At 41.9% G+C, this 16,523-nt stretch overlaps 1 protein-coding gene across 1 annotated transcript; it reads right to left on the bottom strand.

Moving 5' to 3' along the window:
* Positions 1-571: 571 nt before the first annotated feature.
* On the bottom strand, positions 572-16,285 carry dnaaf6 (dynein axonemal assembly factor 6). The gene is made up of 6 exons (XM_039764561.1): positions 15,967-16,285; positions 15,492-15,558; positions 2,791-2,896; positions 2,501-2,597; positions 1,490-1,575; positions 572-1,215 (listed from the first exon to the last, which is right to left on the bottom strand). The coding sequence occupies exons 1-6, from the start codon at positions 16,051-16,053 to the stop codon at positions 1,089-1,091; spliced, it is 570 nt and encodes a 189-aa protein (XP_039620495.1). The 5' UTR covers positions 16,054-16,285; the 3' UTR covers positions 572-1,088.
* Positions 16,286-16,523: the final 238 nt, after the last annotated feature.

Here is a 16,523-nt window from a genome sequence, read left to right on the forward strand (position 1 = left end):
AAGGCAAGGCATTATGGCCTAAAACTGCTAGGCTGAGTGTAAATATTATATGTAAACCTAAATAACATTTTTTTTTTTTATGTAGTATAATTTTAGTATATATAAAGTAGAAGTTTTCATGATCTCCTTACCCAACTGCCCAACTTGCAATTCAGATTGAAATTACATTTGTAGTTTGTCAAGAAATAAGAATGCCTCACTCCACCATACTTAATTTCTACAACTTTTTTAAAGTAAATGGTTGCTTTAACAATATCACCTTATTGCTTATACTCTTCATTTTCAATTACTTTCAGAAGTTTGCAGGTAAGGTCCATATTTTATTAGTAGTTGGTCAGCCATGCAAGTAAGAATTCTACTACATTTTGTTGACATGACAATGGATTTGAAAGTGAACTTGAAAATTGCACCACATTCTTCAAAGAGAGGTTAGAAAAATACATGAAAAGTGTATATATTGTGCTTTGGATTTTTGTAGTATTAAAATATATATTTTTATAGATAAATTATATTGTTATTTGATAAAAATAGCATTTTCCATAAACAATAAAGCACTTTATTACAATTTAAATGAGATTTATTTTGGTATTTATTGCAAATGTATTCTTAACAGTGTGGTAAAGTGAACCTTAACACGCTTTTTTTCTAATTTGCAGTAGCTTTACTGGAAATCTATAAAACTAAAAGTCTAAAAGAACAATATTTAAGAAACAAAACAGAAATTGGCATCAGACTGCTTGATTGTGAACTTTTACTCTAATGTAATTTGCATTTTTGAAAAACATCTGCAGGTCAACTTCATTTCCTTCAATCGTCTGCCCCCTAGTGTTCAAATAAAATACACAGTTTTTGAAAAGTCACATCTGAATTTGAAAGTGCCCTACCACATTTCAAGTTTTCTTTTTAAATTGATCCTAACCTCTTAACAAAAGGAAACACAAAAAATCTGCACATAAATGTATTGTGTAATACACATTTGTATTGGAAAATGTTTAAATAACATCTGCTATAGTAATTCTAGAAACCTCTGAGATGCACACACCTTTCCACTCACTGTGATCTACCCAAGAAAGTCAGATTTATCATCACTAAAAGTTAATAAAGTCAAAATCGCGCTTCATGGTTAAAGTAACTTCCAGTGTCTGTGCCTCTGTGATAAAACGTGCCTTCCCATTTTCACTGTCCACAGGATGTGGGAGATGAAGTCCTAATTTGCTGTGGGAACAGAAGAGGCATTTTCAGAATTTTAGTAAACTAGTTTCTTAAATACGGTATATGGACACAATATTTATGGACACCTGATATCTCTTTCCAAAACCACTAATATGGAGTTGCTCCCAGTACCCTTTTGTGGGGGTCAGAGTAGTGGTACCCAGAGAAACCAAAGTCAATAGTCAAAAGGAGTGCATGCAAATTCACTGCACAATCATGCTATCAATTAATATTAACTGGTGTTATAAAAGATGGACGCATTGCAAAACAATCTTACTATTTTGGAGAGCGCAGATCCAGGAACTTTTGTTTGACATCTAGGTGTACATCTGCAAGTTTTGTTTCAGGTAACTTGACTTTTATCTGTAAAGCATATTTTTAAAAGGTTAACGATCTTATCTCATTTTATATATTGATTTGATTCTTGTACTGTGGTGACTTGCCTTGCATGAATTTCTGTCATTCATTACCAAGTAACCAATGGAGCCCCATTATTAATTGTTACTTTTCCTAATGCACAGACAAAGTCATGAAAGTTATTTTCCCATACATTTCTTGTCAGTATCACCAACTGAAAGCATAGTCTTCTGGAACTAAGTTACTGAGGTTGTTGCTGAAAGTCTGACGTTTCTGGACACAATTAAGGTTATTTTCACGTTGGTTTAGAGTTTTACATATTTTTGTTATTCATTAAGTAATTTTTACCATTATTTTGTTTACATTTTCTTGTCTGGTGTTAATATCATCATCAGCATCTTCACTTACAAGGGCCACTGCCAGGGAGCTACATTGTTTATCAGTGTGTAACATCATTTTATTTAAAGGCAAGAGTTCACTCTTTGTTTCAAATCAAAGGAAAAACCCACTGTAAAAGTGTTTAAACATTCAACTCATGACCCTTCTGATGGCAGTCCGCAACTTAAACATGAGTTGTAATCCAGTGGCTGGGAAACACTGTGCTAAAGTGATCATTAAATCACATTTAATCATTTGGAATTGAATTGAAAAGCTAAAATACCACAAAACAGCTGCATGTGAAGTCTGGCACTCCAAGCAAAAAGCCGAGGTTTGCAGAAAATATCTCTGCCTAATTACTTATATGTCTGTGCTGATTAATAAATGTTTGCTAAACTTGGGGTAACTAGAGGGACATCTTTAAGGATGGCAAAGGTCTTGACAAATGACAAAGGTTTATGTTTAATAGTCTTTCCAAACCATATAAATACATGCTTAAGGATAAGAAAAGTTAAAGCATGCTTTCAAATGTTTGTAATATTTTAAAACTTACCAACATACACTCACAACAAGCTGAAGAGGGGTCCTTTCTGCTCATTCCCAGAAACACATCCTCTGTTCCAACATGTTGTTTGAAAATCACCTCATACCTGTCAGGATGGTACACAAAAAGTGTTTTATAATTTTTAGATACAGCTCATTTAGAATGTATAATATAGCATTCAAAGAATTACAGAACCATTTACTAAGGCTGTAAAAAATCATTAAATATAAAAGTGGGTATTTTATATTTATTAAGTAAAACTGTAAAATATACTTTGCCTATAAGGTATTTATACACACTCTGGCTGTTGCCTGGAATCAAAGGTATCATCGTATTCAGAGCCTTCTGGCACTTCTCCTTCATCCCATATGTCTTTACTGTTTTTTTTCCTTAACGCAACTGCATCTGGAAATGGGAAAAAGGAGAAATAAGAATTGCAACAGTATATTCAGTCTTCTTATCTTACATTCAGTTTAGCATTTCAGCTCAGTATTGTCAATTAAATTTACAAGCTGAAAAAAAAAATAAATATAAAAAGTCTTAATTGAAAAATAGCCACTGTTGATTGTCATTGTATCAGTTTCAAGTATAAGTAATCATGGATAGATTGATAGATAGTAGTTTATTTGTCACAAGGGGGAAATGCAAGTTTTTATGGAAGCTAGATAAATATATGTATACCATAACAAACAACCCATGAATATTATAACAGACAGCAATCCCCCACAAATACAAACTGGAATTACTAAAAAGAAAGAAAACGTGTCTTGGCTAAAAATAAAAAGAGCAATCACATTAAGAGTAAAGTATTATAAAGGCATATTACCAATGATACCCAGTAGCATTTCTTAACACAGTTCTGTTGAATGATTCTTTGGCTAAAAGCACTCTGTGCTAGTGTGTCACAAAGAGGATGTGCAGCCTTGACCATAATTGCCCTCAGTTTTATTTTTATTATCTCCTCCACTATTACCTCCAATGGGTCAAGTGTGTTTTCAATAACTGAGCCTGTCCTGTTTAATTAAACTGTTAATTTAGTGGGCCTCTGTTGAAGTGATGTTACTGACCCAGCAGACAAGTGCTTAGAAAATCAAAGTAGCCATCTCAGAGTTCTTAGAACATGTGAAGGATGTCACTACTCACATTAAAGGAGTTCAGTACCTAAGGAAAAAAAGACTATGATCTTATATTGCTCATCTGTGTTATGATACCAGTCCAGAAGGTCATTGATGTGGACCCCCAAGTACCTGTAGCAGTAAACCACCTCCACATCCACTCCCTGAATAGTGACCTGGCGCAGAGGCTCGTTGAAAGGCAATAACCAGTTCCTTGCTTTTGCCGATGTTAAGTTGAAGGCAATCCTCTTTGCACCAAGAAACAAAGTTCTCCATCTGACTCCTATACTCTAACTCATCCTCCTTATCAACAAATCCTGTTAATGCTGAATTATCTCAGAATTTCTGCAAGTGATGTGGCCTGGTTTTATATTTATAGTCCAAGGTGTACAGGGTAAAGAGAAAAGGAGATGGGACAGTCCCTCGTGGTGATCCTGTGTCGCTCACATCTGTATTAGAAACATAGTCCATGTGCCTCTCAATCTGTGGTTCATCAGATAGATGGTTCATTATTCAGGACACCATATGCACCACCTACATATCTCCAAGTTTACCCCTTAACCGAGATAGCTAGATGGTACTAAAGGCACTGGGGAAATCAGCAAAACATAATCCTCTCAGTGTTGCCAACTTTATCTAGATGGGAAAAAGCTAAACAGGACACCAAAATAGCATTCTATATGTGTCTTTTAACAAAATAATCAACAAGGCAGAAACACTTATAATTTTTAGGTACATTAAACATAAGCCAATGAAAATTTTAAATATATAAGATACAGAAACTAACTGAATTCTACTTGCATGGGAGAAACATTCCAGTACTTTATATTGCATGCCAACGTCTGCATGAACAGAGGATTGTTAATGACAACACCAAGGGTAGCATATGTTAAAAGTGGTGTATATGTACTGTAGGTTAGAGGGCACAACTTCAGAACCTCTCATCCAGTGCCCATGCTATTGTTTCCATGGTGCTACTTCTTACAATCAGTACAAGTACAATACAATTGTACAATGGCTACCAGTACAATACTCTGCAGTATGTGACAGTACTACTTAAAAAAAATCTCTTTTTTTTTCTTTTTACAGAACATTCATTGTTGTCCTCATATTGATCTGGTTTCATGCCAGGAAAGAGCACTATGGATGCAATTTTTGCTCTGAGGATGTTGATGGAGAATTATAGTGATGGCCAGAAGGAGTTACATTGTGTCTTTGTGGACTTGGAGAAAGCATATGACAGGGCACCTTGAGAGGATTTGTGGTATTGTATAAGTAAATAAGGAGTGGCAGGGAAATAATTAAGAGTGGTACAGGATATGCACAAGGGAAGTGTGACAGTGGTGAGGTCTGCAGTAGGAGTGACGGATGCATTCAAGGTGGAGGTGGGATTACACCAGGGATCAGAGGAATGGTGATGATGCAGGGAGTAGAGTTGGCGAAGGGGGACAAATTTAAATACCTTGGATCAACAAGTACAGAGTAACAGGGAGTGTGGAAGAGAGGTGAAAAAGAGAGTGCAGGCAGGGTGGAGTAATTTGTGACATACGGGTACCAGCAAGAGTGAAAGGGAAGGTGTAGAAGACAGTAGTAAGACCAGCTATGTTATGTGGGTTGGAGACGGTGGCACTGACCAGATAGCAGGAGACAGTGCTGGAGGTGGCAAGTTAAAGATGTTAAGATTTGCATTGGCTGTGACAAGGATACGCAGGATTAGAAATGAGTACATCAGAGGGTCAGCTCAGGTTGTATGGTATGGAGTCAAAGCCAGAGAGGCAAGATTGCATTGGTTTAGACATGTGTAGAGGAGAGATGCTGGGTATATTGGGAGAACGATGCTAAGGATAGAGCTGCCAGGGAAGCAGAAAAGAGGAAGGCTTAAGCGAAAGGTTTATGGGTGTAGTGAGAGAGGACATGCAGGTGGTGGGTGTAACAGAGCAAGATGCAGAGGACAGGAAAATGTGGAAACAAATGATCCGCTGTGGCAACCCCTAACGAGAGAAGAAGAAGACTGAACATTCAAGAGGATTGCTACCCTAACCCCACTGACATCAGCTTTGCCTTGGAGACTTAAGAGTTCTAAGACAATTATGTGGGGCTTTCCCCAGCTTTATACTGAAGTCTGCCATTGTCTGGTAATTACTTTTCATTAGCATTAACATTATTCCATTACTTTGCTGGATCAAAAACTTCAAGAGCATCAGTTTCCATTTCCTCTTGAGACTCCATAGGTCACTGTCAGCATTCATCTATTCTCAACCTTACTTTCTCTGCTTTGCTGCTCTGCCTTATTGATTTGGCGTTTTGTCTGATTTGCTACTTCCCAAGTAAGGACTGGATTCTGCTATACTGAAATACTATCATGACAAACTTCTCTATGTTCCATGCTATACTTGAAGACTAAACTAAGACTAAAATTATCTTAATATACTTTCTGTGCCACAGTATGTGAAAGTATGTCTGTGGAAGTTCACCAGCTCTCTTAATTCTGAAATAGCAATATGCCACTCACGGTTTAATATCACAAGAGTTATGTTACAAAACTGCTGAATATAGAAATAAACTCTGGAGATGGATCGGTGTGCAACAAACCTTCTTCATCTAACATTGCTGTACTTAACATATGACTTAATAAAAATTACATGATTCATTGTGGATTTTAACCTTAATATATCACAAAAGAATAGAAAAAAAACTTGGAATGAGGTGACTCCATCTGTTTAGTTTAGGTTGGCATGCAGCTCAGGTCAGCACAGTGGTCTTCCTGGACTTGTTTGATCTGAACTGAACATCAAATGAATAGCCACTGAATAGACAATGTTCTTTTAGTGCTGGGCTCTAAAATTAATAATGAAATCTGATCTTATCTCTATCCATTGTTTCTTATTATAATGGGTGACTGTAACATTAACAACTATAGTCCTACATATAAGCGTATATAAACTGTGTTATTTGTTAATGTCTTCTTTTTTTCCCCATTTATTGTTTTTTTTAATCTAAATTAGAACTTTGGCTTTCATGTAGTTACTGTATCTATTATTTGGTGTTTAATGTATGATATCCCCTCCTCGAACCGTCACCTTATCGTGGTGGAGGGGTTTGTGTGTCCCAATGATCTTAGGAGCTTTGTTGTCCAGGGCTTTATGCCCCTGGTAGGCCCACCCAAGGCAAATTGGTCCTAGGTAAGGGATGAGACAAAGAGCGGTTCAACAGACCTTCTATGACAAATAAAAAATTTGGACGGCATTTTCCCTCGCCCGGACGTGGGTCACCGGGGCCCCCCTCTGGAGCCAGGCCTGGAGGTGGGGCTCGATGGCCAGCGCATGGTGTCCAGGCCTGCACCCATGGGGCTCGGCCGGGCACAGCCCGAAGAGGCAACGTAGGTCCCCCTTCTCATGGGCTCACCACCTATGGTAGAGGCCAAGGAGGTCGGGAGCAGTGTGAGTTGGGTGGTGGCCGAAGGCGGGGACCTTGGCGGTCCGATCCTTGGCTACAGAAGCTGGCTCATGGGACATGGAATGTCACCACTCTGAAGGGGAAGGAGCCTGAGCTAGTGCGCGAGGTCGAGAGGTCCCGATTAGATATAGTCGGACTCGCCTCAATGCACAGCTTGGACTCTGGAACCAATCTCCTTGGACTCTCTACCACTCTGGAGTTGCCACCGGTGAGAGGCGCCGAGTGGGTGTGGGCATACTTATGGCCCCCTAACTTGGAGCCTGTACATTGGGGTTTACCCCGGTGGACGAGAGGGTAGCCTCCCTCCGCCTTTGGGTGGGGAGACGGGTCCTGACTGTCGTTTGTGCGTATGCGCCGAAAGGCAGTTTGGAGTACCCACCCTTTTTGGAGTCACTGGAGTGGGTGCTAGAGGGCATGCCTTCTGGGAACTCCCTCGTACTGCTGGGAGACCTCAATGCTCACATGGGCAATGACAGCGAGACATGGAAGGGCGTGATTGGGAGGAATGGCCCCCCCGATCTGAACCCGAGCGGTGTTTTGTTATTGGACTTCTGTGCTCGTCACGGATTGTCCATAACGAACACCATCTTCAAGCATAGGGGTGTTCATATGTGCACTTGGCACCAGGACAACCTAGGCCTCAGTTCGACGATCGACTTTGTGGTCGTGTCGTCGGACTTGCAGCCACATGTCTTGGACACCCGAGTGAAGAGAGGGGCGGAGCTGTCAACTGATCACCACCTCGTGGCGAGTTGGCTTCGATGGTGGGGAAGATGCCGGTCAGGCCTGGTAGGCCCAAATGTGTTGTGAGGGTCTGCTGGGAACGTCTGGCAGAGTCCCCTGTCAGAAGTAGCTTCAACTCCCACCTCCGGCAGAACTTCGACCACGTCCTGAGGAAGGTGGGGGACATTGAGTCCGAATGGGCCATGTTCTGTGCCTCTATTGTTGAGGCGGCTGACCGGAGCTGTGGCTGTAAGGTGGTCAATGCCTGTCGTGGCGGCAATCCCCGAACCTGTTGGTGGACACCGGCGGTGAGGGATGCTGTCAAGCTGAAGAAGGAGTCCTACAGGACCTTTTTGTCCTGTGGGACTCTGGAGGCAGCTAATAGGTACCGACAGGCCAAGCAGAATGCGGCTTCAGTGGTTGCTGAGGCAAAAACTCGGGCATGGGAGGAGAATGACTTTCGGACAGCTTCGAGGAGATTCTGATCCACCGTCCGGCGTCTTGGGAGGGGGAAGCAGTGCAGCGCCAACACTGTATATGGTGGTGATGGTGCGCTGCTGACCTCGACTCGAGACGTTGTGGGTCGGTGGGGAGAAGTACTTCGAAGACCTCCTCAATCCCACTAACATGCCTTCCAATGAGGAAGCAGAGCCTGGGGACTCTGAGGTGGGCTCTCCCATCTCTGGGACTGAAGTCACCGAGGTGGTCAAAAAACTCCTTGGTGGCAGGGCCCCGGGGGTGGATGAGATACGCCTGGAGTTCCTCAAGGCTCTGGATGTTGTAGGACTGTCTTGGTTGACACTTCTCTGCAACATCGCATGGACATCGGGGACAGTGCCTCTGGATTGGCAGACCAGGGTGGTGGTCCCCCTCTTTAAAAAGGGGGACCGGAGGGTGTGTTTCAACTATAGAGGGATCACACTCCTCAGCCTCCCTGGAAAAGTCTATTCGGGGGTTCTGGAGAGGAGGGTCCGTCGGATAGTTGAACCTCGGATTCAGGAGGAACAGTGTGGTTTTTATCCTGGCCGCGGAACAGTGGACCAGCTCTACACGCTTAGCAGGGTCCTGGAGGGTGCATGGGAGTTTGTCCAACCAATCTACATGTGTTTTGTGGACTTGGAAAAGGCGTTTGACCGTGTCCCTCGGGGAGTCCTATGAGGGGTGCTCTGGGAGTATGGGGTACCGGACCCCTGATAAAGCTGTTCGGTCCCTGTACAACCGGTGTCAGAGCTTGGTCCGCATTGCCGGCAGTAAGTCGAGCCCATTTCCAGTGAGAGTTGGACTCCGCCAGGGCTGCCCTTTGTCACCGATTCTGTTCATAACTTTTATGGACAGAATTTCTAGGCGCAGCCAGGGTGTTGAAGGGGTCCGGTTTGGTGGACTCAGGATTGGGTCACTGCTTTTGCAGATGATGTTGTCCTGTTTGCTTCATCAGGCCATGATCTTCAGCTCTCTGGATGGTTCGCAGCTGAGTGTGAAGCGGCTGGGATGAGAATCAGCACCTCCAAATCCGAGACCATGGTCCTCAGCCGGAAAAGGGTGGAGTGCCCTCTCAGGGTTGGGGGAGAGATCCTGCCCCAAGTGGAGGAGTTCAAGTATCTCGGGGTCTTGTTCACGAGTGAGGGAAGAATGGACTGTGAGATCGACAGGCGGATCGGTGACGCATCCGCAGTGATGCAGGCGCTGCATCGGTTTGTCGTGGTGAATAGGGGGCTGAGCCGTAAGGCAAAGCTCTCAATTTACCAGTCGATCTACGTTCCTACCCTCACCTATGGTCATTAGCTATGGGTAGTGACCGAAAGAACAAGATCGAAATACAAACGGCTGAAATTAGTTTCCTCCCCTAAAGATAGGGTGAGAAGCTCAGTCATCTGGGAGGGGCTCAGAGTAGAGCCGCTGCTCCTCCACATCGAGAGGAGTCAGATGAGGTGGCTCAGGTATCTGATCAGGATGCCTCCTGGATGCCTCCCTGGTGAGGTGTTCCGGGCACGTCCAACTGGGAGGAGGCCCCGGGGAAGACCAAGGACACGCTGGAGGAACTATGTCTCCCGGCTGGCCTGGAAACACCTTGGGATTCTCCCGGAAGAGCTAGAAGAAGTGGCCGGAGAGAGGGAAGTCTGGGCTTCTCTGCTCAAGCTGCTGCCCCCGCGACCTGACCTCGGATGAGCGGATGGATGGATGTATGATATTAGTTTGTATCCTGTGTAATAATATCTGTGCTTTTATTCCTATCATATTCCTTTGAATATTTGTGAAGTGCTTTGAGCATGACAATGGTGCTATATAAATGAAAAGTATTATTATTATTATTACTTGGTACATACCTTGTATTCAGTGCCAGCAGGAGAAGCTTCAGCTCCCCAAGACCCTTTTTTGAACTAAGCGGGTTCAGAAAATAATTGTAAGGATGAAGATTGTTCACAGAATTCAATAAATTGATGAGTTTTCAGTTATGCTTTGTGAATCTGGATTTAACGTTAAATGTTACTGATTATTATTTAGTGTATCCCTTAAGGATTGCCAGTACCATCATAAGAATTGCACTATGGAAATGATCTGCTTGAATACAGAAAGTGTGCCAACATGTTCCAAGCAAATGAAATGATCACAAGCACCATGAATTAAAACATAAAATCAAGTACAAACACATTCTGTTATGATACTGTATGCAAGTAGACAATTCCATTTTAAAAGAAGGATGGCATGGTGATGTACTGGTTAGCATTATTGTCTTCCAGGCTCTAATTCAGTGCCTGGTTGTTGCCTGCGTGGGTTTACCCCAAGTACACTGGTTGTCCTCCCACATCCCCTGAGATAAGTGCTGAAGGTTAACTAGTAACTCTAAATTGGCTCTGTGTTGGTCTATGTGCGAATGGGCCCTGGGGTGGACCTTTTCTTGTTTTGCACCTAGTTTCCATGATGCCAGTTTTGATAATCAGTCATATTAAATGCGATATCAGTAGCAAACCTGCTGTAAGACAGCAAACAAAAACAAAAATAATGTTACAGCAGAAAGTAATGATCAGCATGAATAAGATCTGGTAAGAAAAACAGTATATTCAGAGAAAAGCAGACACAGACACGGTGAGAAACTACAAACCACACACAGGCATTGCCCATGGCAAGAACTAAACCCTGGGCTCTATAGTATGAAGTATTTTGCCACCAAGCTTCCCTTGAGTAAGATTAATTATTATGCCCTTCAAAATATAATTAACATAAGTGAGCAAAAAAAAAGAGTGATATTCAATGACAGCCATACCACATGCACTTCAGAAGAGGTCTGCCACCTGCAGCCAAGCATATTCAGGCTGGTAGAAGTGGTGTTGATGAGGCCAGTAGGGGGACTTTACCCTGTGGTTTGAATGTTGTTCCCAATGCCCCAGTGCAGTGATGGAGACACTGCTGTAAAAAAAATGGCTCCATTCTTCAGATCAGACGTAAAAACTGAGGTCCTGACTCTCTGTGGTCCTTAAAGGTCCCTAAGCATCCTTCGTGAAGAGTAGGGAGTTTCCCGATGTCCAGTCTAAAATGCTCTCCATGGCCTTGTCATTCTGGCCCCCTAATCATCCCCTGTCTGTTATTGGCTATCTCTGTCACCAATTCATCTCCTAATAGCTAATGTGTGGTGAGCATACTGGCACAAAAATGGCTGCCATTCCATCATCCAGGTGGATGTTACACATTAGTGGTGGTTGAAGTGGCTACCCACTCACTATATACAAGCGCTTTGAGTAATGAGAAAATTTCTATATAAATGTAAAGAATTATTATTTAAAACAGACACAGATTACATACAGTGAAATTACTGAGACTATTCATGTGGTAAAGAACAGTAATTATTAACCCTACATTACACACTTTCTCTTTTTTTACCTTGAATTGTAATATATCTGGAAGTTTCTATATTTAAAAACAATACCATCAAACTTGTTTAATCTAATTCAGGATTGTAGGGGGAGCAGAAGCCTGTGCTTCTTTGCCAATTTATTTTAATATACAGTATACAGTATGTGCTTTTTTAACATGTTTGCACAGTGCATGCGCATGCCGGTGTGGTTCCCTATTTACCTGACAAGGTAAGAAGGCGGTATCGGGGCAGCAGAGCCGGTGCTAAGATAAAAGCCAAGCGTCTAGCAAGAAAGTGACGCTACAAATATTCGGTGCCTTCTGTGATCCTGGGAAATGTGAACTCACTACCAAATAAGATCGATGAACTGGCTGCACTGGTGAAAAATGTCAGGATCTACAGAGAATGCAGTTTGCTGTGTTTTAGTGAAACATAGCTAACAATTAACATCCCAAATGCTAACATGGAGCTACCCGGGTTTAGCACAGTTAGAGCGAACAGCGTTGCAAGTACCTGCGGGAAGCAGAAAGTGTGTCGCTCTCTATGTCAATACAAGATGGTGCAACTCTGGACATATAAACGTTAAAATCTCCACTTGCTACAAGGATTTCAAACTGTTGGCCATAAGTTTGTGTCCCTATTACTTGCCCAGAGAGTTTGGACACGTGATTGTTGTTATTGTTTACATTCCCCCTCTAGCGAACGCAGAAATAGCGAGTGACGTCATCCATTCCGCAGTTGCTAAATTACAAACGCAGCATCCTGAGGCACTTGTGCTAATTGCTGGAGACATTAACCATGTAACGCTGAACAAAACATTACCTGCCTTCTCCCAGTATGTGAACTGTAACACCCAGGGAAATAGGACTATTGACCTACTGTATGCAAACGTTAAAGACGCATACAGCACCACCCCGCTGCCTGTGCTTGGGAAAAACAGATCATAACCTGGTTCTGCTTCAGCCTCACTACAAACCAAGATTGAGGGCGCTACCTACAACCACACGCTCATTCAGGAAGTGGTCCCTTGAGGCAGAGCAAGCTCTGAGAGACTGCTTTGGAACTATAGACTGGGATATACTGCTGGGGTCACATAGTGAGAACATTGAGGAGGTTGTTGACTGCACAACTGATTACATCAGCTTCTGTATGGACATTGTAGTTCCAGTAAGAACATCAAGGGCCTTTTGAACCAGAAGAAAAGGGCTTTTAAAGGTGGTGATCAGCATGAGCTCAAGCGCATGCAGAAGGAACTCCGAGTCCAAATCAGGGCGGCCAAGGAGCAGTACAGGGGAAACCTGGAGCAGAAGTTGCAGAATAACAGCATGAAGGAAGTGTGTGATGGGATGAAGATCATCACTGGCTGCAGCTTAAAGCGGGATGCCACCATTGGGAGAGACGTGGAGAGAGCAAACCAAATGAACAACTTCTTTAACAGGTTTGACCACCCTAATCCACTCTCACCTAGGAGTACTGCATCCTCCAACCATCCTTCTGCCGATACCAGCATAGGAGAGACATCCCCACCCACAATTACAGCAGTGCAGGTGAGCAGAGAGCTGAGGAGACTTCGTGCCAGCAAAGCAGCGGGTCCAAATGGAGTATCGCCACGACTGCTAAAGGCCTGTGTGCTGGAACTGGGGAGTCCTCTACAGTGCATCTTCAACCTGAGCCTGGAATAGGGGAGAGTCCTGAGGCTTTGGAAAACATCTTGTATCACCCCAGTCCCAAAGGTATCACGTCCTAGTGAGCTGAATGACTTCTGGCCTGTTGCTCTGACGTCACATGTGATGAAGACCATGGAGTGGCGGCTGCTTCACTATCGGAGGCCACAGGTCCGCCACGCCCTTGACCCTCTGCAGTACGATTCAATACGATTCGGAGTCCTGCCACGTGCAAAGGTTCACTGACGAAACTGCTATTGTGGGCTGCATCAGAAGTGGGCAGGAGGACGAGTATAGGAAGCTAATCAAGGACTTTGTTAAATGGTGTGACTCAAACCACTTACACCTGAACACCAGCAAGACCAAGGAACTGGTGGTGGATTTTAGGAGGCCCAGGCCCCTCATGGACCACATGATCATCAGAGGAGACTGGACTGGACTGCCAATGCATACTGCTGACTATATTTCCTTAGAAGGTTGGCGTCCTTCAACATCTGCAATAAGATGCTGCAGATGTTCTACTAGACGGTTGTGGCGAGTGCCCTCTTCTACGCGGTGGTGTGCTGGGGAGGCAGCATAAAGAAGGAGGACGCCTCACACCTGGACAAACTTGTGAGGAAGGCAGGCTCTATTGTAGGAATGAAGCTGGACAGTTTAATATCTGTGGCAGAGTGACGGGCGCTGAGCAGGCTCCTGTCAATCATGGAGAATCCACTGAACAGTGTTATCTCCAGACAGAGGAGCAGCTTCAGTGACAGACTGTTGTCACAGTCCTACTCCACTGACAGACTGAGGAGATTGTTCCTCTCCCACACTATGCAACTCTTCAGTTCCACCTGGGGGTGGGTGGTTTGTAAACATTAACATTATTCAAAGTTATTGTCTGTTTTTACCTGCATCTTTATTACTCTTTAATTTAATAATGGTTTTTTGTATCAGTATGCTGCTGCTGGATTATGTGAATTTCCCCTTGGGATTAATAAAGTATCTATCTGTCTATTATATTTGTTATTTTAATTAGCATTATTGTTTATTTGGGAAACATTTTTACACACTGTCTGGGTGCATTAGACTTGTTAACCTATTCTTTTTTTTTTGCAGTTTGAAAGAAAGGTTAAGCAATTTGCTTTGAGAAAGCAGTGAGTTGGAGATAGATAGATAGATAGATAGATAGATAGAGAGATAGAGAGATAGATAGATACTTTATTAATCCCAAGGGGAAATTCACATAATCCAGCAGCAGTATACTGATACAAAGAAACAATATTAAATTAAATAGTAATAAAAATGAAAAGAATTAAAATAAAATTAATGTTCGCATTTACTCCCCCGGGTGGAATTGAAGAGTCGCATAGTGTAGGGTAGGAACGATCTCCTCAGTCTGTCAGTGGAACAGGACAGTGACAAAAGTCTGTCACTGAAGCTACTCTTCTGCCTGGAGATGATCCTGTTAAGTGGATGCAATGGATTCTTCATGATTGACAGGAGTTTGCTTAGTGCCCATCGCTCTGCCACAGATGTTAAACTGTCATTGAGTAGGCTTGCAATGTAAATTCCAATTCTATAGTCAATATACTACACCACCTTCATTTTATGTGCATTAATGAATGATAGTTTTACCTTAATTGGGTGTCATGGTGATGCAGTGAGTAGCATTGACTCTTCATAGATTCAGAGTCATGGGTTTAAATCCCATGGCTAGTCCATCAGGAGGTTGTTGTCCATCTGTTGTCCACGTTGTTCCCTTGATTGTGTGGATTTTTTTTTTGGATATTCTATTTTTTACCACACATCTCCAAATATATACAGGTTAGACTAACTGCTGATTGCAAATTGCTACTTCTGAATTTGCTACTTCTCCCTGTTTAAGAAGATTTTGTACTTTGTAGCCAATGTTGCCAGGATAAGCTCCATCTCCTGGTAACTTGAATTAGATATGGTGGATAATGTTTGGTTTTTGTCTTAAAATGTGCAATCATTAATTACGTTTGCCTATAAGATTCTTTTAGATGCTTTATGCTGGGCATGTCACACGGGTCAATTCAAAGTTGCTAGCAATTTTCTTGTTAAAGCAGAATATTAACAGTCTATGTAGACATCTTAAATGGTTATGTTTACCTCAACATTTTACATCAGTAAAAAAGTTAATTGTTTAAAAGATAGATAGAGAACCTAAAAAAGTATGATCTTACCTGTATTTTCAGAACGTTTTGCTGGGCCAATGTGACCAGGTCCTAGGTTTGGAGTTGCTGAATTTGGCTGTTAAAAATATATGGTAGTAAAATATATACCTTTGTTTACAGATTTGAGATGACAAACATCAATAAATCATTATTGTAAAATACATTTTAGTAAAACTTAAACTTCTGTGAAATCATATTATTCCTTCAAAAGACAGAACATATTATAACTATGATATTTTCTTAGACATTACAATGAAAATATTTGCCTTAAAAGTAAACCATTTAAACACAGCATGTAAGAGAGGGAAAAATCATGCAGATGTGATTGTGACAATAAAATATTTTAATTAACACACATTAGAATTATATACGGCATAAAACCATTTTTTTTTACGAGTTTGAGAGCAATGTGGTACGATGGGGCGAGTTATACAGAGCACGGCAAAACATCTGCATGAAATTGAAATAATTCAGAAATCTGTACCACTTCATCTTCATCTTCTTGATTTTCCGACGATGCTGACAGGAGATTTGAAAGTGCTTGAATCGACGAAAAAGAAAATCCATCCATGTCGCCTCCTTTTCCCACAGTATGTAGATTAATTTATCAATAAATACGCTTTTCACTTATCTGTAATTGTTTACATAAACGTTACTTTAAAAAATATTTAAGGGCTAAAGCATAGTAGAATTTTACATTAGCAATCGCTCAAAAAAAAACAAAACAGCGAGTTTTCTTCAGTTGAAAAAAAAATTGCAGCAACGCATTTGAAAACGTACCGCTTTACAGCCGGGTGTTTCTGAGTCCCTCGCTACCATAGTAACAAACAGGTCCTCGCGTCATATAAACTTTGCATTTGGGTGACGATTTCAATGCCTACTTGAATGTAAAACCCTACTTTTATTTAATTTAAAACAAAGTTTTCGATATGAAATTATAATGGATTATAGAGATAAATATTTACATTTGATTAGCTACTTCGTATATTTTTCAGGCACTTGCAACTAAGCAGATACATAATGACACGTTGTGGTCCTTAG

The sequence above is a fragment of the Polypterus senegalus genome, chromosome 10, assembly GCF_016835505.1.
Source record: "Polypterus senegalus isolate Bchr_013 chromosome 10, ASM1683550v1, whole genome shotgun sequence".
In the NCBI taxonomy this organism is placed as follows: domain Eukaryota; kingdom Metazoa; phylum Chordata; class Cladistia; order Polypteriformes; family Polypteridae; genus Polypterus; species Polypterus senegalus.

Bases quoted from the DNA above. Each gene is read 5' to 3' on its own strand.
- dnaaf6 (XM_039764561.1), bottom strand. From the start codon at position 16,053: ATGGATGGATTTTCTTTTTCGTCGATTCAAGCACTTTCAAATCTCCTG. The intron at 2,897-15,491 runs GTAAGATCATAC...TCCCATTTCCAG, and splicing joins AAAACGTTCTGAAAATACAG to ATGCAGTTGCGTTAAGGAAA. The intron at 1,216-1,489 runs GTAAGATTGTTT...CTGTTCCCACAG, and splicing joins GATCTGCGCTCTCCAAAATA to CAAATTAGGACTTCATCTCC.